Source organism: Telmatherina bonti, assembly GCF_933228915.1.
Source record: "Telmatherina bonti genome assembly, chromosome: 7".
NCBI lineage: Eukaryota > Metazoa > Chordata > Actinopteri > Atheriniformes > Telmatherinidae > Telmatherina > Telmatherina bonti.
The window spans coordinates 37,049,948-37,077,323 of record NC_136625.1 but is presented as its reverse complement, the minus strand read 5'-3'; the positions used below and the strand labels follow the sequence as shown (position 1 = coordinate 37,077,323).

The following is a 27,376-nucleotide window of genomic DNA, read 5'->3' as shown; positions in this document are numbered from 1 at the left end:
TCTGGCTTCCCAGGTCTAATGTCAGGTCTGAAATGTAACTATAGCTGTGTGGTATCCACAGAAAGTCTATAACCTCAACTAAAACCCATTTCTACAACCAACAAACACAGTTGGGACCGTAAACAATAACATGACCAGGTAAACGTGTGGGAAAAAATATGAAAACACATTGTGGATTCCCGTGTCCCCCGGCGACATGGACAGGGACAAACGGCTACTGAGAGCACATCTCATAGATATCACAGCTTAATGTCGCCATGACGATGATTCACCGAACCAGAGACAAAACATGTCCTGATGTGACGTTTCATGTGTTTATCTTAGTTCTGGTTTCCTGTTTTAGCTTGTAGTTTTCATTGTTTAGTTCCTGTTCGTTAGTTCACCTGGTCTCGTTTAGTTCATTCACTTCACCTTTGTCTTGTTTTGTTCCTGTGGATTTATACCCCTTGGTTTGGGTTCCTCATTGCTGGTTCATTTAGTTAGTCTTCGTTACCTGCTGTTTCTGCATACCATCAGTTTTGGGTTTTTTTTAAATTAAAGACAGCTTTTCTGCATTTGTGGCTCTTGTCTCTTGCATTTAGGTCTTCACCTCCACTCCAGCGTGACAAAACAAGTCTGAATTTATGCTTCACCTTTAGAAAATACAGCCATAAGATATGTCTTAGCTGTCCTACTTCTTAACCTTACATTCAGAAGGATGAAACCATTTAGGTTAAAAAAGAAAGTTGTATTTCTCATTGTGCTTTGAAATCAGTTTATCATACAAAATCGCAGTTTTCTGCCCAGTTACAGGAGTTTGACTGGACAGATGTGCCAGTTCCTTTTCTTCGGAAGTTCCAGACAGAAAATGAGAGGTGGAGGTATTTTACCTGCAAGGGTCTTCCTGAGGTAATCTGTGGGCGGAGCCAGTGACCTAAGACTTAAAAAAAAAAAAAAAAAAAAAGAAAGTGTGTTGATGTGTGTATAAATAAATGGTGATAATTCATTAATGCATTAACGCCATAACATGGTACCATGCTACCACGCCCTTTGTATGTTTGTTGTTTTTATACACGTACGTATATATGTGTATGTATATATATATATATGTATATATATATATATATAATATATATATATATATATATATATATTATATATATATATATATATATATATATATATATATATAATATATATATATATATATATATATATATTATATATATATATATAATGTGTGTGTGTGTGTGTGTGTGTGTGTATATGTATGTATACTGCTCAAAAAAATAAAGGGAACACTTAAACAACACAATGTAACTCCAAGTCAACCACACTTTTGTGAAATCGAATTGTCCATTTAGGAAGCAACACTGACCACTTCTCAGTTCCGATGACAACAGCAGTTAGTAGTGGTAGCATGAGACGGAGTCTACAACCCACACAAGTTGCTCAGGTAGTGCAGCTCATCCAGGATGGCACATCAGTGCGAGCTGAAGCAAGAAGGTTTGCTGTGTCCAGAGCATGGAGGCGCTACCAGGAGACAGGCCAGTACATCAGGAGCGTGGAGGAGGCCGTGGGAGGGCAACAACCCAGCAGCAGGACCGCTACCTCCTTCTTTGTGCAAGGAACAGGAGGAGCACTGCCAGAGCCCTGCAGAATGAGCTCCAGCAGGCCACAAATGTGCATGTGTCTGCTCCAACAGTCAGAAACAGACTCCATGAGGGTGGTATGAGGACCCGACGTCCACAGGTGGGGGTTGTGCTTCCAGCCCAACACCGTGCAGGACGTTTGGCCAGAGAACACCAAGATTGGCAAATTCTCCACTGGCGCCCTGAGCTCTTCACAGATGGAAGCAGGTTCACACTGAGCACATGTGACAGACGTGACAGAGTCTGGAGACGCCGTGGAGAACGTTCTGCTGCCTGCAACATCCTCCAGCATGACCGGTTTGGCAGTGGGTCAGTAATGGTGTGGGGGGGCATTTCTTTGGAGGGCCACACAGCCCTCCATGTGCTCGCCAGAGGTAGCCTGACTGCCATTAGGTACCGAGATGAGATCCTCAGACCCCTTGTGGGACCATATGCTGGTGCGGTTGGTCCTGGGTTCCTCCTAATGCAAGACAATGCTAGACCTCATGTGGCTGGAGTGTGTCAGCCGTTCCTGCAACACGAAGGCATTGATGTTATGGACTGGCCCGCCCGTTCCCCAGACCTGAATCCAGTTGAGCACATCTGGGACATCATGTCTCGCTCCATCCACCAACGCCAAGTTGCACCACAGACTGTCCAGGAGTTGGCGGATGCTTTAGTCCAGGTCTGGGAGGAGATCCCTCAGGAGAACATCCACTGCCTCATCAGGAGCATGCCCAGGCGTTGCAGGGAGGTCATACAGGCACACGGAGGCCACACACACTACTGAGCCTCATTTTGACTTGTTTAAAGGACATTACATCAAAGTTGGATCAGCCTGTAGTGTGTTTTTCCACTTTCATTTAGTATAACTCAAATCCAGACCTCCATGGGTTGATACATTTGATTTTCATTGATAATTTTTGTGTGTTTTTGTTGTCAGCACATTCAACTATGGAAAGAACAAAGTATTTAATAAAAATATTTCATTCATTCAGATCTACAACGTGTTACTTTAGTTTTCCTTTATTTTTTAAACAGTATATATATATATATATATATATATATATATATATATATATATATAATGATCATTAGTTTTCCTTATTTAGTTGGGATGGAAGTGTGGATGAAAATCCGGTTGTCAAACGGAGCTGCGGTGGCTTTTAAAAGGTGGTATTCGGGTTTTCTGTCTTCATTGTGTATGGCTGAGACACGGCAAAGACTAATGCACTGGAGACATAAAGGAGCAGCTATCTGTGGATCTAAATGTACCTTCTGGGAACTCTAGAGAAATATTTCCATAAACACTGACTCATAAATAGTTATTGTAGCAGCTTTTGTTCCGCTTCATATGAGACGGGAGACGTTTGAAGCCGTTAAAGACAGCAGTGTGGAGAAAGAGACATCCCGAACTTCAGCAAATCTTCATCAAGTCACAACAAGCTTCCCTCTTTTGACCATTTTTTGTGAGTCCCAGAGGAAAACGTGACAGAGCTTTGACAGCTGTTGATCTTTGTGTGAACTGCACACTAGCAGCTGGAAGACACATAAAAAGCTTTTCATTGGCCTTCTGTGGTCATGCAAGTGTATTCTTTTCTCTTTCTCATTTCAGCCTCTCCGTTCTGTCATTTCTGGTGTTAGTGGGTGGTACACAGTGATTTATCTCGCTGGTGGACGAGTTCGCTTCAGTATTTTGAGTTGTTGTAGCCTTTAACATGGAGCAATTTCCCAATGTGCCATTCAGAGCTCTGTTGGTTCTCACTAACAAACACACATAAGCCTCGGACTTGCTGGCACGATTTCCGCCTAAATCCAGACTTCCCAGCGTGATCAGTTTTTGAGTCTTCGTAGGGAATCAGAGCGGCAGCTTCAGAAGTCGCCTGGCTCCATCATTACAACGTTGTTACGTGATTATTCTGCAGCTCAGCTTCACTGCATGAAAATCTGACCCCACACATGCAGCAGCAGCCAGGTTACATGATGTTTACACGTGTGCTCAAACATGATCTCCACCATTGGCTTCTCCTTTCCCTGTATTCAATTTGGATTGTTTAGCCTCCGTCGACGGCGCGGGCTTACGGTTAATGCTCACGCAGCCAGTTGTTTGTACATTTGGAGTTATTTTTAAACAGAAGCAGTACAGGATACACAGCTGCTGGTAAACACAGGTTAGAAGCTGGAGTCGCTGCTCGTATCTGCTGCTTGTTTACAGGAGCTCTGCCTGCTCGCTGCTGGTTGGATGGAGTTTGAGGAAGAGAGTACTTCTCCTGTAATACAGGCAGGACTAAAATATTATCCAGGTCAGAATTATAAAACACTGCACAGTGATGAAATGACACGTTTCTAATGTTCAGGTTTCTGCTTGGTTTCATCCAATATGTGGTTTTTTTATGAGGCCAAACATGTGGAGAAGTCCAGCATACCGTACATACATGCATATGTAAATATTTACATACTTGTAAACATAGATTTAGAAGCAGAAGACCGAGACGGTGTCCGGATGTTGCTGTGATTCAGAAAGAACTCACCTAACCTGGATCGGGTTTCTCTCATGGTATGTGATGAAGAACTTCTTTCTTCTTTGTGTTTTAGTCGATTCAGAGCCCGCCAGGATGTCACCCATTGTTCCACGACATTGAACATACGTGTGCTCAGGTTGACAGTGTCACCAGTTCTCAGGTTGGTTGTCATGGGAACGTGGTTTCACACACCGGATAACCTCAGGGAACTGAGAAACCACTGCGACCCCATTGAGGCCAAAGGTTGCGGTATGTTTCAAGAGAGCGAAACGGGGAGTTTTCGGGTTCCTGAAATAACCGCACTTCTGAATTTCACAGCTTTTGATCTGACTGTAATCCCCCGCTGTGCACCTGACCTTTCCCGCCTTCCTCTCCCCTCTATGAACATGTTCTCCGACACTGTTCCTCTTCAGTAGTTGTGTGGTAAGACTCTGCACCTTGTAAATTCTGAAGTCTACCCACTGCTTAAGACCTCCAGACAACCTGACATGTGCTTGTTTGGCATGTTTGCTTCTAAATTGCTTAAAGTTGTGCTTTCTGGATTCCAGTCTACCTCGTTATGGAGTCGTCCTCTCATAAACATGAAACCACATCCTCACCCAGTGCTTTACCCACAACCCAGATAGAGCCAAACTCTATGATAGCTGCCAGTCAAGGAAGGAAGCACAACCCCATTTCCTAAAGAGTTGGGACGCGAATGTAAATAAAAGCAGAATTTAATGTTTTAGAAACTCCAACTCATCCATTCTACCCAGTAAAAGATAAACAGCGTATCAGAAGATGAAACTGATGGAAACTATGAGCTAATTGTGAATCTGATGCAGCAACATCTGTAAAGAGAAGGAACAGGAGCAACAAAAGGCTGGAAAACATCTGGAGGAGCTTTTACTGGTTTAACTGGGAACAGGTCAGTAACATAACTGGGTGTAAAAGAAGTATTTCAGGGCTCATCCCCTACATTTTTATTCGAATCCGAGTCTGTTTGCTTGGAAAGTCGCTTCGTTTGGGGAAATGTGACCGCTCCAAACGAATTCTGATTCGGACCAAAGAAGTGGACTCGGTCTGCCTACTAACACAGGTCTCGACCCGTTTCAAGTGGACCAAATACAGGAAGAGGACTACAAAAACAAAGTCCCTTCCTGCATGTGGCGTAGCATTGCATTGTGGGTAAATCCATAGCGATGGCGTTAAGGGTCCTCTGCCTCGCCTGGTGTTCATACTGCGTCCATTGTTGCAGTGGATTTCTGCAGGATACTTGCATAAGACACAATAAAAACCCAAAACAGCCATAGTTTGGTCTCCATGTTTAACTGGCAGGTGGAGGAAACAGAGTTTTCTTCTTCATGCCGGTCTGGTCCTCTCTTCTGCTAAATACCAGTTCAGCGCCACCTCTGGTGGGAATGGGGATATATTATTCTAATGGTTTGGCTGGTTTGACCAAAGTGCAGCGTGAATGCGGTCTCCGTCCGCGTGGAACCCCCCACAACTGAGCCGAATCCCCATTTGGACCAAGTCTAGCGGACTATCCTGATGTGAATGCACCGGTCCAGGCAGACTCTGTCAGCTTCATCAATCTGTGACAAATGAGATCTAAACATTTATGGAAATGTTCCTCAGACTTTGAAGATCCACCATCTACCATGTAGAACATCATCTACAGATTCAAGAAGAATCTCCATATGCATGGGACAAGGCTGGATGCTGGTGATCTGCTGCTTTAAGGGCAGACATGATTCTCTACTGGAAACCAGTGCATGGACTCAGGAAGATTCCATAAATCACTGGTAAAAAGGTTAAAGCTCCATCATATTCAAGGATTCAAGGAACTTTATTTTCATATCAGCTCACATTCACATGTCAGAGATGCGAAATTTGAACCGAGGTGTCGGGAGTGGCAGAGAGAAGGAAATACAACAATTTACTAATAAAAACTATATAAAAGTATAAATAAAAATAGAAGATAAATAAGTAGAAATATAAGCTAAATAAAAAAATAGAAACACATTGTAAACACAATTGAAAATATACACTGAATACAAATGTAGGCTACATGTGCAAGAGGTAGTTTGGAGTATTTCACTTCGTGTTGTTGCATTGGTGAAGTAAAGGTGCTCGCAGTGCATGTCTGTTCAGATCTGATATGTGAAGAGGATCCAGAAACACGCCGTCTTCTCTGGACCAAAGCTCATCTAAAATGTTCTGAGGCAAAGTGGAAACCTGGATTGTTCTGGCCTCCGGCCTTGGCCTCTTGTTTTATTTGGGAAAAGCCAGGACTGACTCCATCAAAACTCAACCGACTGTGCCATCACCCAACCGCGATTGGTTGGATTTGGGAAATATGGCATGCGATTGGCCCACTCAGCTCCACTATATAACCAGGCTGCTGATGAACATTCAGGACAGCTGTGCTTATGATTAGAGCTGGTTGCCACATGGTTTCCATGAGTTCTTATAGAGGACTTTTTGGAAGGTCTTGTGGTGTTTGAGTACTTTAAGCTGTTCTGACCTTAAGGGCTGTTTCGTCCTTGGTCTTGTTTGGTTTTTTTTGTTGGGTAATAAACTTTGTGTTTATACCACATTCGTTTATATCTTTGATGTTGCTGCCCCCTTCCCTGAGCAGAGATGAGGTTGTAACCTGGATGAAGATGTGGAATAGTTTGTGGACAGCATGGACGGCGTGTCCTGCAGACTAAAGAGGAGAGGGAGCATCCAGCTTGTTATCAGCCTGCATCTCTGATGGGATGGGGTTGCATTAGTGCCGATGGCGTGGGCAGCTTCCACATCTGGGAAGAGGGGATGCCATAAAGCACTAAACATCATCCTGGAACGACGTTTTTACAGATGTGCTGCTGCATCAGGTTCACAGGCAGCTCGACTTCGCCATTAGACAGTAAAATGTCAGTTTCATCGTCTGATATGTTGTTGATCTCCTGTTTGGAAGAAACAATGGATTCATGGGGTTTATAACTGATTCATAGATTTCTGTCAAATAAAACACCATTAGAAAATCTGCAAACCCAACAAGATGGTTCAGTTTTACTACTTTGACCTGTCATGAAGCAGAAGTTTGTGTTCATTTACAGCGAGGAGTGCTTTAACTGGCCCCCGATAGAGCTGCTTTAGTTTTTGCTCAGCCCCCCCAGGAGCCATAAACCCAACGCCCCGCTTCGCTCAACACTGAGATGTATTTTAGTTTAAAGGTGAGTCCAATTTCATTGGCTTGTGCTTCAAGCCACAATGAAACCAAGCCACGCTGAAAACGATAAAACTGAGCCTTTAAACCGAGACGTTTCTAATTCTGGATTTTTTACATTTTTTAGTGAGGAAGTGAAACTGGGGTTTATTTTTAATTTTTATGCAGCAGGAAAATGTCACACGGCATCATGTCGCTTCGAAGTCGATGTTCAGCAGGGTTTTGTTTTTACTTCCTTCTTCAGTCTGTTGGAGCTTGTCTTTGCTTACAGTGGGTTTTCTCCTCACTCCGCGGCATTGTCTTCATCCAGGCCTTGACTTTAAGCTCTTTTTGTGTGATGGTTTGTGTAGCTGTGATGTTCCTGCAGCTGTGGAGTCACAAGACAAAATGCAAACCTTCTGCTCTTGTTGACAACCTGGCGCAGTCCAGCAGAAAATTCTCTTCAGTAATTATGAATATTTGAGCGTAGCATTCACAGACTGCAAACAAGACTAATGAAAACCTGAACATGTTTGAATTTACAAATTGATTTATTTATTTTCCCTCTTCTGACGGAGCTGAGCTCTGCAGCTCAGGCATTGTGGTCTCACTCCTCAGAACTAAAAGCCTTTTGGAAACTCCTTCAGTGCAACAACCTCACTGTAAGACACTGGTTAAAAGCATCTGCTAAATTAATTTACAGAGAAAAGCTGTGTATCATCTCTGCAGATTCGTTATCTGTGCTCAGAAACAGTCCAGATTCTGCCTGCACAGATCAAAAGCTGTAATGATAGGGAAACAGTGTGATAGTGTGGGCTGGGCCTTGTTGGAGGTAATCTCAATGCAGAGGCATGAAGATAGATGTTTGCCACTGGCAGAGACAATTTGGGAGGTTGTTCGTGGGTGCAACACACATAAGCTCAGCTGCTCATCCCACAAAATGTATTGTCCTCATAAACATGGCACCATTTCTCTCTCTCTCTCTCTTTAGCAACTCGTGATTAAAGCGGAAGCGATTATCAATGTGTTATTGTGTCTGAAGATATTTGGTAATTAACCTGAAAGTGCATATACTCAGCAGCGTCTGCTGCAGAAGACAGCGGCTTAACGCTGAGGTGAGCGTGTCACCGTGGCAACCACTCAGGTCAGGGCAGGCAGGAGTCCACGCCACAGCCAGGGCTGCAGCGCAGGACCCACCAACTACCCTGAGCAGGACTAACTCCACGGCAATGACTCAATGCTGAGGAAAACACTGGAGTTAAGAAGTTAAAATAAGAACAAAATAAACTTAAAAACAGCAAGAACAAATTAGAACAATTAAAAAGCGTCGAAGAAAAAGCAGAAAAATAAGCATAAATAAATAAATAATAAATAAACACCTAAAATTTCACTAAACAACCAAAATATATAAACAAAGTTCAGCTGTAAACAGAACTATAAAGTCTTGAGCTTCTTTAAAACATCAACAGTCTCTGCAGCCATTTGGAAACTGGTGTGATGTGTTCCCGGCCCCTAGTCTCACCAGAACTCATCATACCAAGTCCTGGAGTAACTGTAGATTTAGAATTGTCTCTGTTTTGGAAGACCAGAGAACAAGGCTTTATAGTAATGTCATCTACTAAATGTAAAAGCACAAGCACCTTGGTGCTGCTGAGAGTGAGAAATGGGTGGTCTCTGGCAATGTTACACATAGCTGGTGTAAATATTTACACTTCTCTCCATCCACAACAGCAACACACACTTTGATAGCACATCATTTAAAGGCTGCATAATCCTAGTTTTATCTAACCAGTGAATAATTCACCAATTCCTGAAATAAATCCAATAAAAAAAATACTGTTTGATGTTGGGCTTAGTGATCCTTTCTTTGCACCACTAACTTGTCTTCTGACTGTGTGATGGTGTCCACCTCCTTAAATGGGCGATAGTTAACCCTCCCAGTGAATGGCTGTTTTAACAGGTGCTTCATTGGAGCACACACTGTTTTGCACACACTTAAATTGAATAATTCGAACTCAATTTAAGCATAAAGCTGTTGCAGACAAAGAGGAAATGGTCATTTCCTCCTTCTAGCAAGTTCTAAGGTACACACTGCTGCTCAACTGTATGTTGTAGGCTGAAGCTTTCCAACCTTCCAGACGCATTATAGCAGCTTTAGGGGCGGATTTTTTTTTAGACTGTAACAGCTACCACAGATTATTTACTGCTTTACTGCTCCACTGCTAGAGTTTGAAGAGTAAATTATCAGTTCAAAGCTCTACTGCTGCAGTTTAAAGAGTAAATATTCAAATTTAAAGTTCTACTGCTGCAGATTGGAAAGTAAAAAACAAGTTAAAAGTTCTACTGCGGCAGTGTTGACAATAAATAATTAGTTTAAAGCTCTACTGCTGTAGTTTAGAAAGTTAATATTCAGGTTAAAGCTCTACTGCTGTAGTTTAGAAAGTTAATATTCAGGTTAAAGCTCTACTGCTGTAGTTTAGAAAGTTAATATTCAGGTTAAAGCTCTACTGCTGTGGTTTAGAAAGTTAATATTCAGGTTAAAGCTCTACTGCTGTGGTTTAGAAAGTTAATATTCAGGTTAAAGCTCTACTGCTGCAGTTTGGAGGGTTAATATTCAGGTTAAAGCTCTACTGCTGTAGTTTGGAGGGTTAATATTCAGGTTAAAGCTCTACTGCTGCAGTTTGGAGGGTTAATATTCAGGTTAAAGCTCTACTGCTGTAGTTTGGAGGGTTAATATTCAGGTTAAAGCTCTACTGCTGTAGTTTGGAGGGTTAATATTCAGGTTAAAGCTCTACTGCTGTAGTTTGGAGGGTTAATATTCAGGTTAAAGCTCTACTGCTGCAGTTTGGAGGGTTAATATTCAGGTTAAAGCTCTACTGCTGTAGTTTGGAGGGTTAATATTCAGCTACCAGAACCATGTAGCATGTTTTGAGTTGCTGTTCTTTTTAATGTCAGCAACTTCCCACATTCCTGAACTCATAACAGCACGCACGGCCCCTCGCTCCCTACCCCCCTCACATCATCTCTGAATCATTACATGCTAATTGCTGTCACATTTCACTTGTACTGATCTGAAGATCTTCAGAAAAGATCCCCGCCCAGTGACATTTGTGCCTGTGTACATGTTAGGTCATTGCTCTGTAAAGCAAAGAGGTGTGTTGTGTGTCATGAGCTGCTCTCTTTCTTAGAAAGGAGAGAAAAAAATGCATCACTCTTTATTGGGGAACGCACAAAAACTCCAAACAGTGCTGTTAAATACACTCTTGGCAAACACAAGCTGTGTTGACAGGAGAGATGAGTTTCCTGTCACAGCTTGCCAACGGTATTGTACATGGCTGGGGTTCAAACAGAGCCGCCGCCGTGGAGCCACAAAGCCAGCAGACTTGTTGCTGCTGCTTCTGCCAACGCACTCTCCCACAGAGCCGTGCATGGCTTTATCAAAGGTGGCTGGGCGGGTACTTGACTATTTGAACAGGTGATTTCCATTGAGACCTGCTGGCTGTAATGGCTTCACGGCTGTAGGAAGTCACACCATCAGGCAAGTCAATCACGTACTGCTCGTTTCTTCATGTACTTCCACGGTTGCAGCTACGGCTGGGAAGGAGTTGACTCATCTTGTGTGTTTAAAAAGTCAGATTTAGATATTAAATTGCTTTCTGTGTTGGCATTTTGACCGCTTTGCCTGACAGGCTGTTGTAGCAGCTGATGATGACAGCTCAAGCTAAAAACAACCTGAGGTCTCCCAGTAAATGCATTAAGGTCAGGGTGGGATTTTACAGCCATTTCCCCTCTAATGTCATTTAACCACTGATGCTGGATCAAGTTCTAGTTAGGGATATGTGACTTCTCAGCTTTACATAAGGGTCAGGTCCAGACATATTTCTTTTTGCTCCCTATCTTTCTCTGACCACTTTCCTGTCCAGCTTATTGTAAACTGAAGGCCACAGGAGCCCTACAAAGTAAGTTACAAAGCTGAAACTGAGTGATTTCCTCATCTATTTGCACACAACTTGTCTGCTTCTTATCTAAAAAACTTAATTATTTCTAAATCTCATCAGGTCATCTTCTTCCCAGGAAATGATGAACAAATGAAAATGAGACATTTTACAATCTGATGGAAATATGAGCTGATTATGAAACTAATGCAGCAACACATCTGTGACAGTTGTTCCTCAGATCTCAAAGATTCTCCACTTACAATGTTTTCTAATTTTTTCATTAGAAAATTCAGAGACTCAAGAAGAATCTCTGTATATATGGTACAAGGATGGATGCTGGTGATCTGCTGCAGACATGATTCTCTACTGAAAATCACTGCATGGACTCAGGACGACTCCCAGACTTCAGTGTGTGTGTGAACACGGTTCACCCTGAAACACACACATGCAGGTTAAACCGCCATTAGAGATCAAGAGAGGGATCGATAAGCAAACTAACTTTATTAATGCCTGTAGAAATTCCTAACACCAGTTGCTCATGCATACAATAAAAGCATTCACAAACCTAATAAACATAGTAACGTAGAAAAATTAGCTGATAAAATCATTAAATAAATAGATTTTAAAAATGTTGCCAAAATAAAAGCTAATAATAAATAAGGAATAAACAAAAAGGAGCCGTGCATTACACAGTTTTATTGCACGACAGGGAGCCTAAAACACCAAGATGCATTTTAGAACAAATGTTTTTTTTTGTTTTGTTTTGTTTTTTTTTTTTTTTACTAAACTTACTAAATATGTCAAAGCATGTGAACTACTTTATGTTGGCCATGATGTAGTTTTAATGCCAAACAACCGTTGTTAAGCACGTTTCTCTCATTCATCTATCAAAAACCAGCTGATCTGAACCAGCTGATTAACAAGGTAATATGGTGACACCTGTAACGGAGTGATTTAACTAATTTTAACTCACCAAACGACACGTGCATGTATACAAAAATAATGCAGCCAGCTGGCATTGGTGTTATCACTGACCATGGTGTAATCCTTAAAGCTGGGGTAGGTAATGTTGGGGAGCTAGCAGGATGTGAAAGTGGTGTCCTGTCTTAGCTCCTCCCCCACTGTCTTGGCTCCTCCCCTTGTACTGGCCCCTCCCCCTGGCTTGGCTCCTCCCCCTCTGGTTCTGCTCCTTGCGTGATCCGAGGCTTTTTTATTCGCAGCTTTTTCCACCAACGATTTTCTCTTTCTCAGCTGTTTAGCAGGAGGAGGCAAATAAACCGAGCCGGATCGGGAAATCCTTCCTGCATTTTCTCAGCCATGTTTGCCTTCTGAGTTTCTTCTTCACTACTTTGTATTTTCATCCTAACACGCTGTTTATATGCAGGGTGTGGCTATCAGGTATGCACTGCTGGAGGGGGAGGAGGGGAGCCGGGAGAAGACGTTAGGAAATATAAGAAATGAACAACTCCATTTGGGTCGGAACATTTGGATTGGTCAGAGTTTTTACAGATTTACAGTAAACTGAGGGGTCTAACTATATTTCACATTGTTCATGATTACAGAATGTATAGACTACTATCAGGACGAGGAACCACTTCACCCAGAGGAACATGTCTCTGAGCAACGTTACCTACTAGAGCTTTAATAAAACTTCCACATCTAGAAGCTCCATCATTGCTGAAAAGTACAGATGTGGACAAATTTTTTTTTAAATATATAATTCTATTGAAGCATGGCTGAAAAGGAGTGTCTGACTTTCACTGGTTGAATTTCATAGTAATCTTACACATCATTACTTTAGTCAGATTTAACTTATTTCGGACTATTGGGAGTTTTTCTTTCATTGACCGAAGGGCACTAATAATTTTGTCCACATGTGAACATGGAGGTTTTAGAGCATCATCTGCTCCCATCCACACAAGGTCTTGCAGATTTCAGCAGGACCATGCTGAACCACATCCTGCATCACAGGAGAAGAGTCTGAGTTTCATCATCTGATATGTTGTTTATGTTCTTCTGAGAATAAAATATGAATTGATGAGGTTTGCTAATCATTGTGTTTTTATTTCCATTTGAACAGCCTGTACTGAACCGTGTGGCCTTGCTAACACTTTGGGGCAGCTGCAGCCCTCATAAACTGTTAGACTTCCCAACTGACAGGTCATAATTACTGATGTCTGACCGGCTTACTTCATCCATTAAAGGCCAAAAAGCCATTTCCCTAATGAGTGGAAGGAGTCTGGCTCTGGGTTAGCTTCTGTGTTTTATGTCAGTGTTGCAGAGGATAATCCCACTTTGATGCTATGCTTGGCGAATTTCCCCGGCCGAGGTGTCATGTGTCTGTTTTCTGTGTGAAAAAGGTAAAAAGTTGATGTTTAAAACGAATGTTTGTTTTCTTTGCTTCCTTTTCAACGCTCCAGAGAGGCACAGAGGGTTTCTGGAAGTCGGTGGCTCACTATGTCCCCCGGGATCCAGCGGACATGAGAATCCTCAATCCCTACTTCATCCAGGAGGCGGCTTTCCAGTTCATAGGCCTGCCATTCAACAACGGCGTCATGGGGAAAGGGGTAAGACGCTCGCTCTTTTATACATTGGCTTTGTTCAACTGGGACAACTGGGAACCAGTAACTTGGGTGTCGCAGCTCCTCTTCACTGCATGTGTGTCTGTCTTTTAACATTGCACAACCTAGTGTCTGGAGTCATTTAAAGGATGTCTGCTTTATCTTATATGGGAGAAAATTCTTCTCTTGATGAAAGGGGCCTCAGATAAGGGCCTTATTCTGTTAAAGTTATTTTTGTTGCAAATTTAATCTTAAGTCTTTGCTTCTTAACTAAATCAGAAATCCTTTGTTGTTTCCTGAATGCAAACAAGTGATCCTCACTGAAATATTCTTCAAGATAATTCAGACTGAGAAGCAGCACACATCTATGTGTTGGTGGTCAGTAGAAAGGGGGTCTAGTTTCAGAATTGGAGGGGGTACGAGGGGCGTATCACCCTGACTTCACCCTCTGGGGCCACCAGAGCACCGCTGCGTGAACTCCCCTCTGCAACATGTGTTGAACATGTGAATATCTGCTTGTGTGTGTTTTCACTAAAAGCTGCAGAGTTGTATGATGTGGCACATTCTTTCCCTACACTTTACTCTTCCTCCATCATAGCGTGTGTTTATGCACAAGAAAATGAATGAGAAGCTCTATTTGTTTCGCTGGTGTTTATGTTGTGTGTGTGTGTGGTTGCACGCGTGTAAAGTAATCTGCTTCGGACCAGGCAGGAGGAGGTTGGCCAGCTGCTGCTTCAGCTCCTCCTACCCCGAGGGCTGCAAATCAGGGTAATGATTTAAACGGGGCCTCCCTCCACCTGCATTTATTTCCAACTTTTTCTTTCTTCTTCTTTTTTTTTTTTTAAATACTTTTCTGCAACTCTGAAGGTGCCCAAGGCTGTTAGGAAGCACATGAACCCTGTGGACCACGGTGCTGCAGTGGGGGTCTGCAGGGGTCACATCGTAACGGTAATAGTTAATCACCATGCGCTCAAAGTCAGTTAGCAGCAGAACAAAGACAGAAGCAGACGGGAGGAGCAGAAACAGGCCGAGCGGCTTGATGCTGGCAGGAAAGCTTTCTGATTACAGACCAGTACTGAGAGGAAGAAGACCCTCCAGCACTGGCAGAAGAAGAATCCTGCTGCTGTCTGAACCATGTCAGGGAAATCTGGAAGGATCAACAGGAGTGGAAAACCTCAGCTGAACTTCATGAAACTTTATATTTACTGTGTGCCGGTGGCGGTTTAGGGCTTTTTTCTGTAAATATAAATCTGTTCTGTAGAAACGATAGTTTTGATTGTGTGTGTGTGTGTGTGTGTGTGTGTGTGTGTGTGTGTGGAGGGGGTCTTTTCTCAGGCATCAGAATAGGTAATCTGGGACACAGTTAATGCACACGTCATAGTATTTTCTGAGCTAAACACAACAGTTGCTGAAGACAGTAATATGAATCATTTTCACATTTCAGTCCTGCATTAATTAAACCTCCTCACAGTGTTCACGTTGCTCCTCTGAAACTACGTCTCAACACGCGACAAACAGAGTGAAGAACATCGTTCTGTACCCTTAAATACTTTGTACACTTGTTTATTTCTGCAGATACTTTCTGGCTTTACACTGTCAGCTATGCTAGGTTAGCATGACTACATCGATGTTATTGCTGACAAACAGATGCTGTAAAAATCTCTTGCTGTCTGAGAGGACTGTGGAATAACAGGGAAGCTTTGTGATTGTTTATGGAGATGTTTATGGTTCTTTAAGTTACAGATCGAACGCACTTACTGCATCTCACACACACAGATCACACTTGGTATCAGTGCGCGGAACTATACACAGGTACATCTCAGAACATTAGAATATTATGGAAAAGTTCAATATTTTCCGTCACTCATTTCAGAATGTGAAACCTGTATATTATATAGATTCATTACACACAGAGTGAAGCATTTCAAACATTTATTTCTTGAAATGTTGACGATTGTGATTTATAGATAATGAAAACACAAAATTCAGCGTCTCAGAAAATTAGAATATGACATAAGATAAATGGAAAAAAAAGGATGTTTTAAAGAGAAATGTCTGGCTTCTGAACAGTATGATCATTTCCATGCCCTCAGTACCTGGTTGGGCTCCTTTTGCATGAATTACTGCATTTATGTGGCGTGGCAATGGAAGCCATCAGCGTGTGGCGCTGCTCAGGTGTAATGGAAGTCCAGGTTGCTTTGATAGCAGCCTTCAGGTCATCTACATGGTCGGGTCTGGTGTGTCTCATCTTCCTCTTGATGACATTCAGATCAGGTGAGGTGTACCTGTACTACAGACAGGGACTAACTTAAGATAAGTTAGAACAACTTTAGCAATGCAATATGAATGCAAACATGTTGAGTTGTGATGAAGCTCCGCTCTGCCTGATTTGCCTGATTTCAGCTACGTTACTGAGAGACAGTGGTGAGGACTGAGGATTGAATGTAGTCAGGTCCATCTATTGGAGAGGGACTCCGACACTTCACACCATTTTATGAGAAATTAGGAACAAACAAGGATTTAATTAGCATAACTCCACCCGATTGTGAAAAGAGCTATATTTGGCTTCTTTAATCGGCCAGCAGATAAATCAGTTGGGCTCTAACCGGTTCCATCATAACGTGGAGCCAGAAACCTGGTACTACTCTTTCACGTTCCCACACTGTGTGGAAGCCTGTGAAACACTTACAGCAACTTTGGTTTCAGACAAGCAACCACTTCATCAAGCTGGAACCATTTGATCCAGAAAGTTGCCAGTTCTGGTTTCAGAATGATGGATTTTTATAACATTCTCCTACAATCCACAGAGTTTATTTGTGAGGCAACTGGAGCAATGAGTTAAAAATCATGTAAAATGAGCATTACATCTGAAATACTATCGGAGATAAAAAAAAAAAAAATTATATACGTAGCTGTTCGTGTTCTCCACGTAGCTGTTTGTGTTCTCCACGTAGCTGTTCGTGTTCTCCACGTAGCTGTTTGTGTTCTCCACGTAGCTGTTCGTGTTCTCCACGTAGCTGTTTGTGTTCTTCACGTTGCTGTTCGTGTTCTCCACGTAGCTGTTTGTGTTCTCCACGTAGCTGTTCGTGTTCTTTACGTTGCTGTTCATGTTCTCCACGTAGCTGTTTGTGTTCTTTACGTTGCTGTTCATGTTCTCCACGTAGCTGTTTGTGTTCTTTACGTTGCTGCTCGTGTTCTCCACGTAGCTGTTTGTGTTCTTTACGTTGCTGTTCATGTTCTCCACGTAGCTGTTTGTGTTCTTCACGTAGCTGTTTGTGTTCTCCACGTAGCTGTTTGTGTTCTTTACGTTGCTGCTCGTGTTCTCCACGTAGCTGTTTGTGTTCTTTACGTTGCTGCTCGTGTTCTCCACGTAGCTGTTTGTGTTCTTTACGTTGCTGCTCGTGTTCTCCACGTAGCTGTTTGTGTTCTTCACGTTGCTGTTCGTGTTCTCCACGTAGCTGTTTGTGTTCTTTACGTTGCTGTTCGTGTTCTCCACGTAGCTGTTTGTGTTCTTTACGTTGCTGTTCGTGTTCTCCACGTAGCTGTTTGTGTTCTTTACGTTGCTGTTCGTGTTCTCCACGTAGCTGTTTGTGTTCTTTACGTTGCTGCTCATGTTCTCCACGTAGCTGTTTGTGTTCTTTACGTTGCTGTTCATGTTCTCCACGTAGCTGTTTGTGTTCTTTACGTTGCTGTTCATGTTCTCCACGTAGCTGTTTGTGTTCTTCACGTTGCTGTTCATGTTCTCCACGTAGCTGTTTGTGTTCTTCACGTTGCTGTTCATGTTCTCCACGTAGCTGTTTGTGTTCTTCACGTTGCTGTTCATGTTCTCCACGTAGCTGTTTGTGTTCTTTACGTTGCTGTTCATGTTCTCCACGTAGCTGTTTGTGTTCTTTACGTTGCTGTTCATGTTCTCCACGTAGCTGTTTGTGTTCTTTACGTTGCTGTTCATGTTCTCCACGTAGCTGTTTGTGTTCTTTACGTTGCTGTTCATGTTCTCCACGTAGCTGTTTGTGTTCTTTACGTTGCTGTTCATGTTCTCCACGTAGCTGTTTGTGTTCTTTACGTTGCTGTTCATGTTCTCCACGTAGCTGTTTGTGTTCTTTACGTTGCTGTTCATGTTCTCCACGTAGCTGTTTGTGTTCTTTACGTTGCTGTTCATGTTCTCCACGTAGCTGTTTGTGTTCTTTACGTTGCTGTTCATGTTCTCCACGTAGCTGTTTGTGTTCTTTACGTTGCTGTTCATGTTCTCCACGTAGCTGTTTGTGTTCTTTACGTTGCTGTTCATGTTCTCCACGTAGCTGTTTGTGTTCTTTACGTTGCTGTTCATGTTCTCCACGTAGCTGTTTGTGTTCTTTACGTTGCTGCTCATGTTCTCCACGTAGCTGTTTGTGTTCTTTACGTTGCTGCTCATGTTCTCCACGTTGCTGTTCATGTTCTTTACGTTGCTGTTCATGTTCTCCACGTAGCTGTTTGTGTTCTTTACGTTGCTGTTCATGTTCTCCACGTAGCTGTTTGTGTTCTTTACGTTGCTGCTCATGTTCTCCACGTAGCTGTTTGTGTTCTTTACGTTGCTGTTCATGTTCTCCACGTAGCTGTTTGTGTTCTTTACGTTGCTGTTCATGTTCTCCACGTAGCTGTTTGTGTTCTTTACGTTGCTGTTCATGTTCTCCACGTTGCTGTTCATGTTCTTTACGTTGCTGTTCATGTTCTCCACGTAGCTGTTTGTGTTCTCCACGTTGCTGTTATGTTCTTTACGTTGCTGTTCATGTTCTCCACGTAGCTTTTGGTATGCTTTATGTAGCCCTTCGTGTTTCTGACCGTGTCTTTGTGAGTGTGAAGACTGAACGCCGACGCCATCTTTTATCTTTAAAAAGTCTTTTTGTTGTTTCTGACTCTGGGAATCAAAAGACTTTTGTTTTAACGAAACGTTGAATGCATCCTGGCAGTCGGGAAGTTAAAGCAGCAGGGTTCCGTGTTTTATCTCCATCATCTTGTTTCTATAATTGTAAGGAGCCGGATTGATAATAAAATTGGATGAATTGCCCCGTCTGAGGAACAGATGTGGTTGTGTGGCTGTTTGTTTGTTTGCAGGATGTATGGACTGATTTGCATGAAGGTTTAATTGTCGGTTCGACGTGGATCAAGTGAAGAAGTGATTAACTTGTGATGTTGTTCCAGATCTGAAGGTTTTTTTTAACCTCAGCCTTGATGGAGGCATGCAGTCTGCTCTTGTTAACAAATGCCATTGCTGTGCGTGAGTGTAGCGTGACCACATCTCTGTTTTTACTGCAGAACATTCCAACTTTGGGAACAGTTGCCATAACGATGGCACTACACAACTGTGACGAGGTGGCAGTGGCTGGTTTCGGCTACGACATGAACACGCCCCACGCTCCCCTGCACTACTACGAGACTGTCAAGATGTCCGCCATTAAAGAGGTGAGTGGACATCGGGCCGGTTTCACTCCAGATGTATCAAATTATCGGCATGTTTTGCCTTAAAGGAACAACTAAAGAAGCAAATAACTGTAGTATTTGATTAGGAGGGACCACCACTCCTGTGAAGGAGAGCGCGGGAGGGGATTTGGCCTCAAGCCAAAGTACATTCACTACAAAGCTTTCGGTATTTAGGCTGATGGTGATATTAGTCCAAGAATTCTCAAAGGTTCCAACCATATGTATGGCACTTTGAAGCCTGATGATCACACTGGATCTGTTATTCAGGCTCCTCGTATGCTGGGTGGTTCTTCAGATGTGAGAGCAAAGACCCAGTCCATGAAAAGAGGGGCGTCAGTTGGAACTTTTTATTTCCTCATGCTCCACTTTATTCATCAGACTCACTCATTAAACGTGTTGAACATGACTTTTTAGTTGGTGTGAAACAGCGAAAAACTGAGCTGCGACATGGTTTTCTTCCCCTGATAAAAGAGGAAACAACAGGTCCTGGACTGCTCTACAATACTTCTAGTCTCTTCCACACAAACAGCTGGTTTGTCGGTTTGTACGTTGGTCTTTCAATCAAATTAACCAAAATCAAAACAGAAAACAGGCCAGATGTGCACCAGGTGCTAAATTTAACCAACTAAACTGTCCTGATGAAGAGGAGGACCTGGTACCAGAAGGTCCTGATGAAGAGGAGGACCTGGTACCAGAAGGTCCTGATGAAGAGGAGGACCTGGTACCAGAAGGTCCTGATGAAGAGGAGGACCTGGTACCAGAAGGTCCTGATGAAGAGGAAGACCTGGTACCAGAAGGTCCAGATGAAGAGGACGACCGGTACCAGAAGGTCCTGATGAAGAGGACGACCGGTACCAGAAGGTCCTGATGAAGAGGAAGACCTGGTACCAGAAGGTCCAGATGAAGAGGAGGACCTGGTACCAGAAGGTCCTGATGAAGAGGAGGACCTGGTACCAGAAGGTCCTGATGAAGAGGAAGGCTGGTACCAGAAGGTCCTGATGAAGAGGAGGACCTGGTACCAGAAGGTCCTGATGAAGAGGAAGACCTGGTACCAGAAGGTCCTGATGAAGAGGAGGACCTGGTACCAGAAGGTCCTGATGAAGAGGAGGACCTGGTACCAGAAGGTCCTGATGAAGAGGAAGGCTGGTACCAGAAGGTCCTGATGAAGAGGAGGACCGGTACCAGAAGGTCCAGATGAAGAGGACGACCTGGTACCAGAAGGTCCTGATGAAGAGGAGGACCTGGTACCAGAAGGTCCTGATGAAGAGGAGGACCTGGTACCAGAAGGTCCTGATGAAGAGGAAGACCTGGTACCAGAAGGTCCTGATGAAGAGGAGGACCTGGTACCAGAAGGTCCTGATGAAGAGGAGGACCTGGTACCAGAAGGTCCTGATGAAGAGGAAGGCTGGTACCAGAAGGTCCTGATGAAGAGGAAGGCTGGTACCAGAACGTGCTGATGAAGAGGAGGACCGGTACCAGAAGGTCCTGATGAAGAGGAAGGCTGGTACCAGAAGGTGCTGATGAAGAGGAGGACCTGGTACCAGAAGGTCCTGATGAAGAGGAAGGCTGGTACCAGAAGGTCCAGATGAAGAGGAGGACCTGGTACTAGAAGGTCCTGATGAAGAGGATGATGAAGAGGTGATTGACAGTGAAACGGTTGTTATAGTAACAGTAATAATAAAAACACATCAGCATCGATCGCTCTCATTTCGACCTGAAGATGACATCATCAGTCTGTCATGATGCAAGCGATCACGCTGAACGGCTTCACGACAGACGTGTCCTCTCCGTCACGCCTTCGTCTCCATGTTTACACTGGGAGCTGCTGGGAGCAGCAATGTCACCTCTGTGTGGAGCTTTGTAAACCATGAGCTCAGAATGATGATAAGCTTTGTCTAAACTCCCAGAAAACCTTCGGCATTTATTATCATCATCTTCATCAACACTGTCATCATCAGCCTGTCGATGGGAACACTTGGGCTCCTCTGTTTGAAAGAAGGGAAAAGCGAGTCGCTGCCAGTCAGACGGGAGACCACACATCGTAGCAACGCCACGCTACCATGAAGACATGCTTTTATTACACTCATATTAAAACTAAATACATATAAATACATGTAAAAAATTAGATAAAAATTACTTCAGTACAGCAAAATATATCTAAATATTAAATAAATTAACATTAAATATGTTCAAATAATTCATTCAAACATAAATGTGAAATTAAATTAATACATCAAAGTAAATTCATTTAAAAAAATTCATAGAAATATAGAATTGAGATTAAAAAAAAAAGAAAAAGTTGTTTGTCATAAATTTAAAATAATGTAAGAACAGATGGAATGAACTTTTTTTATTGCAGGAGGGGAAACGTTGACTTTAGAATAAAAGAAATAAGAATAAGGACGGGACTTTCAAGTATAACAAATAAAAAACTGGAACTTTTTATTTTTATTAATGGCTGACTGGATGCGACGGACTCAGAGTGCAGACAGCTTTGTCACCTTCAGCGCTGTAGGAACTAAAGGTGGTGTGACTTCTGTGATAATTCATGATATGATGGAAAAATAAATATATTTCCCCCTAAAAATAAATAAAATAAAAATCACACTTTCACCCATTTTAAGTTATTTAATTATATTTAGAAATATTTTAATTTCTACTGATCAAATCAAATCAAAGAGACTTTATTCATCCCCGAGGGGGAAATTCAAAGTTCAAGCCAGCTCGTCCAAGGTTTGACATCCAGACATGTAACATTAATGACTGAATAATAACACAGAACCAAAGTAAAACTTAAAGCACGCAGACAGTTTTACCGGCGCCGCCTCGTAGCAGACAAGAACAGAGATACATCAGGATCATGGGGGTGGAGGGAATAAAGGTCATGTGACTCCAGGCTGCGCCACAAGACGAGAAACCACAAACGTGATTTTACATATTACCCCCCCCCCAACACACACACCCATTATTTCCATTTCGTGAGTTAAATGAACGGATTTAGTTGAGAATTATTTGTTCAGCAGATTTTAGAGAATCTGCCTGACGACGCAGAAACTCTGCAGACGACATGTTTACCTGAGGCGTAACCATGGAAACCATGCTGGGATGGCCAGAGGTCTGCTGTCGACCTCTCTGGATCCACTGATCCGTCTGTCTGGACTCGGGCAGCAGTGTTTTCCCATCATGCATCTCTCTCCTCTTCTTGAAAGTGGTTGCCATGGTGACTAGAGGTACGGGACCCTTCCCTCAGGAGGTTCGTTTCCTTTTCAGTAAAACTGAAGCTCATTGTTCCCACGGCGCCATCGTAGGAGGTTTCATGGATCTCTCTCCTCTTCTGGATCCCTCCTGGATGTTTCCTCGTCTGCTTGTCTGTTGGTTCCTTCATCTCTTCACCGCAGCGCTCCACACAGGATCTCCGAGGTCTGGTTACACGTCAGCTGGTCCGCCTGAAACCTCCCGGCCAGCGGGAGGAAGCGCCGCCTGGCTTTGACTTCAGACATGTTTTCACACACAGTCATGTCTGCACTCTGGGAATATGTTAAACACAGTCCAGGATCTCAGGTCCAGGACGACATTATTAACCCCCACATGAATGTTTCATTGTTCAGGAAATGCAACAGCGAGCAAGCGGCCGTTTTAACCTCCCGGTTCCCCCCCCTCCACACACACACACACACACACACACACACACACACACACACACACACACACACACACACACGGAAAGTAAAAATACTCACAACGTATCTTTTAATGCAGAGCAGGATTTAATTTAACATTTTAAACGTTGAAGGTTTTTCTTTTGTTTGTCGACATTCTAAATGTGTAAAACTGCAACAAAACTAAACTAAAGGAAGAAAGTGGAAGTCTCGTTTCAACTCAACCTGCTGAACGAATAAATCCTGCAGAACTCGTCTGGATTCCTCTGAGAAAACACAGGAAACGGCTACTGGACCTGGACCTGGACCTGGACTAGGACAAGACCTGGTCCAGGACCTGGACCTGGACTAGGACAAGACCTGGTCCAGGAACTGGACATGGACTAGGACCTGGACTAGGACCAAGACCTGGTCCAGGACCTGGACCTGGATCAGGACATGGATCTAGACCTGGACTAGGACCTGGACCTGGACTAGGACCAGGACTGAGACCTGGACATGGAACTGGATCAGGACATGGACCTGGACCTGGACTAGGACCTGGAATGAGACATGGACTTGGATCTGAACCTGCACTAGGACCAACACCTGGACCAGGACCAGGACCAGAACAAAGACCTGGACCTGGACCAAGACCTGAACCTGGACCTGGACCAGGACCTGTACAGGACGCTCTGTAATGAAGACGTTGATTGATCCAAGTATTGATCATGACAAAGTTTAAGTCCCGTCACGGTGCAGTCATGGTGTTTGCTGTGGCGAACGCCGCTGCAGCTGCGGAACACTGACGCGGCAGCACCAGTAAAAGGACTGGTTCTACCAGGCACGGCGGTTCTGAAGCGTAACCGCTTTCCGCTTCTCTAAAATACGCGTCGGTTCTATTTTTGCTGCTTTGAAACCTTGTCAATCCAGAGCGGACCGATCAGGCAGGAAACCAGTTGATGGAAACCAGTGGATTTTGCCAGTAAAAGACTACATGTCCACTTTAGATGCATTGTGAAACATCGTTTCCTCATCACCAAGCCGTTCTGTGCGAGACGGTGTGACTGAATAAATGACCGCGTGGAAAACACGCATTTACCTTGGAGGAGGAAAGCCGCATCGCTTTGTATCGTGTTGCTCTGACGCAACAGAGCGGCACACGAGACGTGGTCGCACTGGTCCTGCTTTTTATTTGCTGGTTTATTGTTCACTTTAAAGCCTTTTTATGAAGCATTTTAAGCAGCTCTACACCAGCTGTGGCGCCATGACGCAAAGTCTGCTGGTGGAATATGGTGGAAAGCTCGGCGCTCTCGCTCCGCAGCGCTCCACAACGGTTCCACGTTCTCCAGGGTTAGCCTGCTAATAGTTAGCCCATAGACCCTATATGAAAGATGGACGGAGCCTCTGGTGGTTTAAAGTGAAGCCTATGCAGAAGTGTCTAAAACTGTAGTTCCCCCCTTCATCCACTAGGGGCTGCAAAACAGAACAAATCCCCATAGACTCCCATGTTAAAAAGACCAACTTCACAGCAGAAATAAACATGTTTACAGCAGAAATAAACATGTTTACAGCAGGAATAAACATGTTTACAGCCTGGTACAAAAATCCATTTTAGGTTTAATAGGTCAGGTTTATTTAAATTTTTTTCTAACTCGCCCGTTTAAAAGTAATTTATTCTCAAAGTTCGGCATATTTAGGGGCGTGTCCTTTTGATTGACATGTACCTGATCTCCCGCTTCAAGTAAGAAAAATCTAGAACAACCGCGGTTTTTAGCCAGTTAACAACGTGACTTAGCTTTAGCCCGCTTACCTCCGTTAGCTGGTTAGCTCCTGTTATCTCTGGGTTAGCTCGGTTAGCTCTTAGCTACAGAAAGCTCTGAGTTTGCTGTCAATGTTTGCTTTGTCAATCATCCACCATGACGTCACTGAGGCTCCGCCCATCTCTTTATGTATAGTCTATAGGTTTGACCCGGTCATGTGAAAGTGGATAAGAATAGAATCTGGTGTTTAGCAAATTCCTGGCGTGATCTTCTTTCCTCTGATTCTCTCTGCAGTCATGGACGCACAACATCTCCAAGGAGAAGGAGTTCCTCCGTAAGCTGGTAAAGGCCAACGTCATCGCAGATCTCACCAACGGCATCTGACTTTTCTCCGCCCACAGTCTTCCTCTGGTATTCCCAAAGGACACGAACTGGAATCTGGGAGGCGGATTGGCCCGTGGAGACGACGGCGCTCGCAGCAACCGCCGGTCGCCGGGTCGTTGCATCACAGGAGACTATCATATGACGCACTCACGTGCCTTCAGAACCAAAGACTGCTGCTCACACAGGCGGGAGGGGGCGGAATGGACTTCAGGACTGGATCTGGTCGAAGCCGTGCCGGACTCCCGCTTTAACCACTTCAACCCCCCAGAATGAGTCCAAGTTTGGCTTCATTCTCCGCTTAATCTGAGGTTGGAGCAGAGGGTGGGTTGGTTGGGTTCAGCAGTGCCAAACGTACCTCGTAGGGGGGAGATGCCCCCCCCCCATCTCCTTTCTGCTGCCTGAATGTATTCACAACACTCAGTGTAAATATCAGATGATTTACTGTGTTTTTACTCACTGCAGTGCTGTGTCAGCTTTTATTCCAGAGGATGACACGTCGCCGCCTGCCTGGCGCCATGGCAACCAGAATAAAAACAATCAGAGTGTCAACTTCCCTTCAAATCTCCACTTTATTTAATTAAAATCCCACTCATTTCTTCTTTTATTTTATTTATTTCTCAGTATTTTCACGACTTTCTTTCAACGCCAACCTTCGAGTCGCTTCTCGAAGTCGGTAATATCCTCCTCCGGCGCAGCGGCTTGAAAGCACCGACCTCAGTCATCCTTTAACAAGTTCCTGGTGACAAGTTGACGGAGAAATTAGGATTATTTTTATGAGAAAATGTAAATTCCCACGATGCATTTCTCTGCATCCTCCTGACTTCAAGCCCCGCCCCCACTGCCGCCGCCGCCGCCTCGGGCTTCTGTTATTTATTTTGCTCTGTGATCTTCACCGCTCTCAGCCTGGTTCTTCTGTTCAGAGGGTTCTGGATCTTTCGGCGGGCAGGTTCTTCCTGGAATCGGTTTCAGACCGTCTTCGTCTACGGTTCCACCGCCATGCACGCCCCTCCTCTACAAGGACACGTCTCTCTACATGGAGAGTGTGTGAGAGAGTGTGTGTGGTGACCGGGCCTCTTGCACTATGGAGATGAAGCTCCGGCCAGTTATTTGACCTTGTCCTGGGTCCTGGGTCCTGGGTCCTGGGTCCTGGGTCCTGGTCTTGGTCTTGGTCTTGGTCTTGGTCTTGGTCCCTGGTCCTGGTCCTGGTCCTGGTCCTGGTTCTGGTCCTGGTCCCTGTTTGGGAATCTGAGAAGGTCTGAATGTGTGTTATCAGCTGAACCATGTCCTCAGCTTTACATAGTGATGGTGCGTATTCAGCTCTGCTTCACCAGAGCATCTTATATGACAAATATCTGTATTTTATTTCAGCTTCACGTGCATGAACGTTATCAAAACACTTTTTTTTCTTTGTTCTCCGCTGCTATCGTCTCCGTGACGTGTTACATGTACATTACATGGAACACACACACCTCTGGGTCATGTGGCGGTGCTGGGCGGTGTAGGAGGTACTCCCGGTGCCTCAACGCATCGCCTGGAAGCTGTAGCCTGCAGGTCCATCAGACCTGAACCCAGTACTGGTGGTTCTACGTGGTCCGCCCCAAAAACTACAAATAAAACTTTCAGGCAGAAAGTTTGTGTCTTTAAGACAGAAATAATGAGTTCCAGATGCTCTAAGTATCCACATCGAAACGGTCCCAAGAACCACATGGTACCCAGAACCACATGGTATCCAGAACTAAATGGTACCCAGAGACACATTCAAACCAGAACCATATGGTTAGTATTTACAACCATATAGTACCCAGAACCTCATGGTACTCTGAGCTACAAAGTACTTAGAACTAAACCATACCCAGAAACCCCCGGTATCCAGAAATGACCAGTATCTAGGACCACATGGTACCAGAACCGCCATGTTATCAGAGGTTTAGGAGCCCAGGTTGGGTCCAGTGGTTCGGACCTGCAGGCTAGATGTGCAGCAGACGCCATCTTTGTTTTGGGTTTTCATGTTTCTGTGTTTCATGCTGGAAAAGTTCAGACTGACTGAACACACATCACTCTTGGTCTGTTCCTACAGCGGAATGTATTCTCATTGATCGGTTTGTAAAGCTTTCTTTTTGTCATCAGACGTGGAAAGTGTTGATTTACTCTGATCTGATTGTTATCAGCAATTCAAATAAAAATGAACTAAAATTATTTTTGACTGTGTTTTCTGTTTCACTGAAATTGTCTTCATAAATATTTTACAATAAATGTAACATTGTTTTTAAGAGGATTAATTATGTAGATGTAACTTCATTTTAATCTAGTTAGTAATACTAATCTGAAATA

The 27,376-nt window shown here is 43.7% G+C and overlaps 1 protein-coding gene across 2 annotated transcripts in view; it reads left to right on the top strand.

The window, feature by feature from the left end:
- The window catches only part of LOC306757964 (CMP-N-acetylneuraminate-beta-1,4-galactoside alpha-2,3-sialyltransferase-like), a 74,325-nt gene extending 47,116 nt beyond the window's left edge, over positions 1-27,209 (top strand). For both annotated transcript variants that reach the window (XM_079243161.1, XM_079243160.1), the window contains 3 exons: positions 13,663-13,809; positions 19,096-19,242; positions 24,956-27,209. In XM_079243161.1, the coding sequence (XP_079099287.1) occupies positions 13,663-13,809; positions 19,096-19,242; positions 24,956-25,045 (384 nt within the window). In that variant the 3' untranslated portion in view covers positions 25,046-27,209. The remainder of the gene's footprint in view (positions 1-13,662; positions 13,810-19,095; positions 19,243-24,955) is intronic.
- The last annotated feature ends 167 nt before the right edge of the window (positions 27,210-27,376 follow it).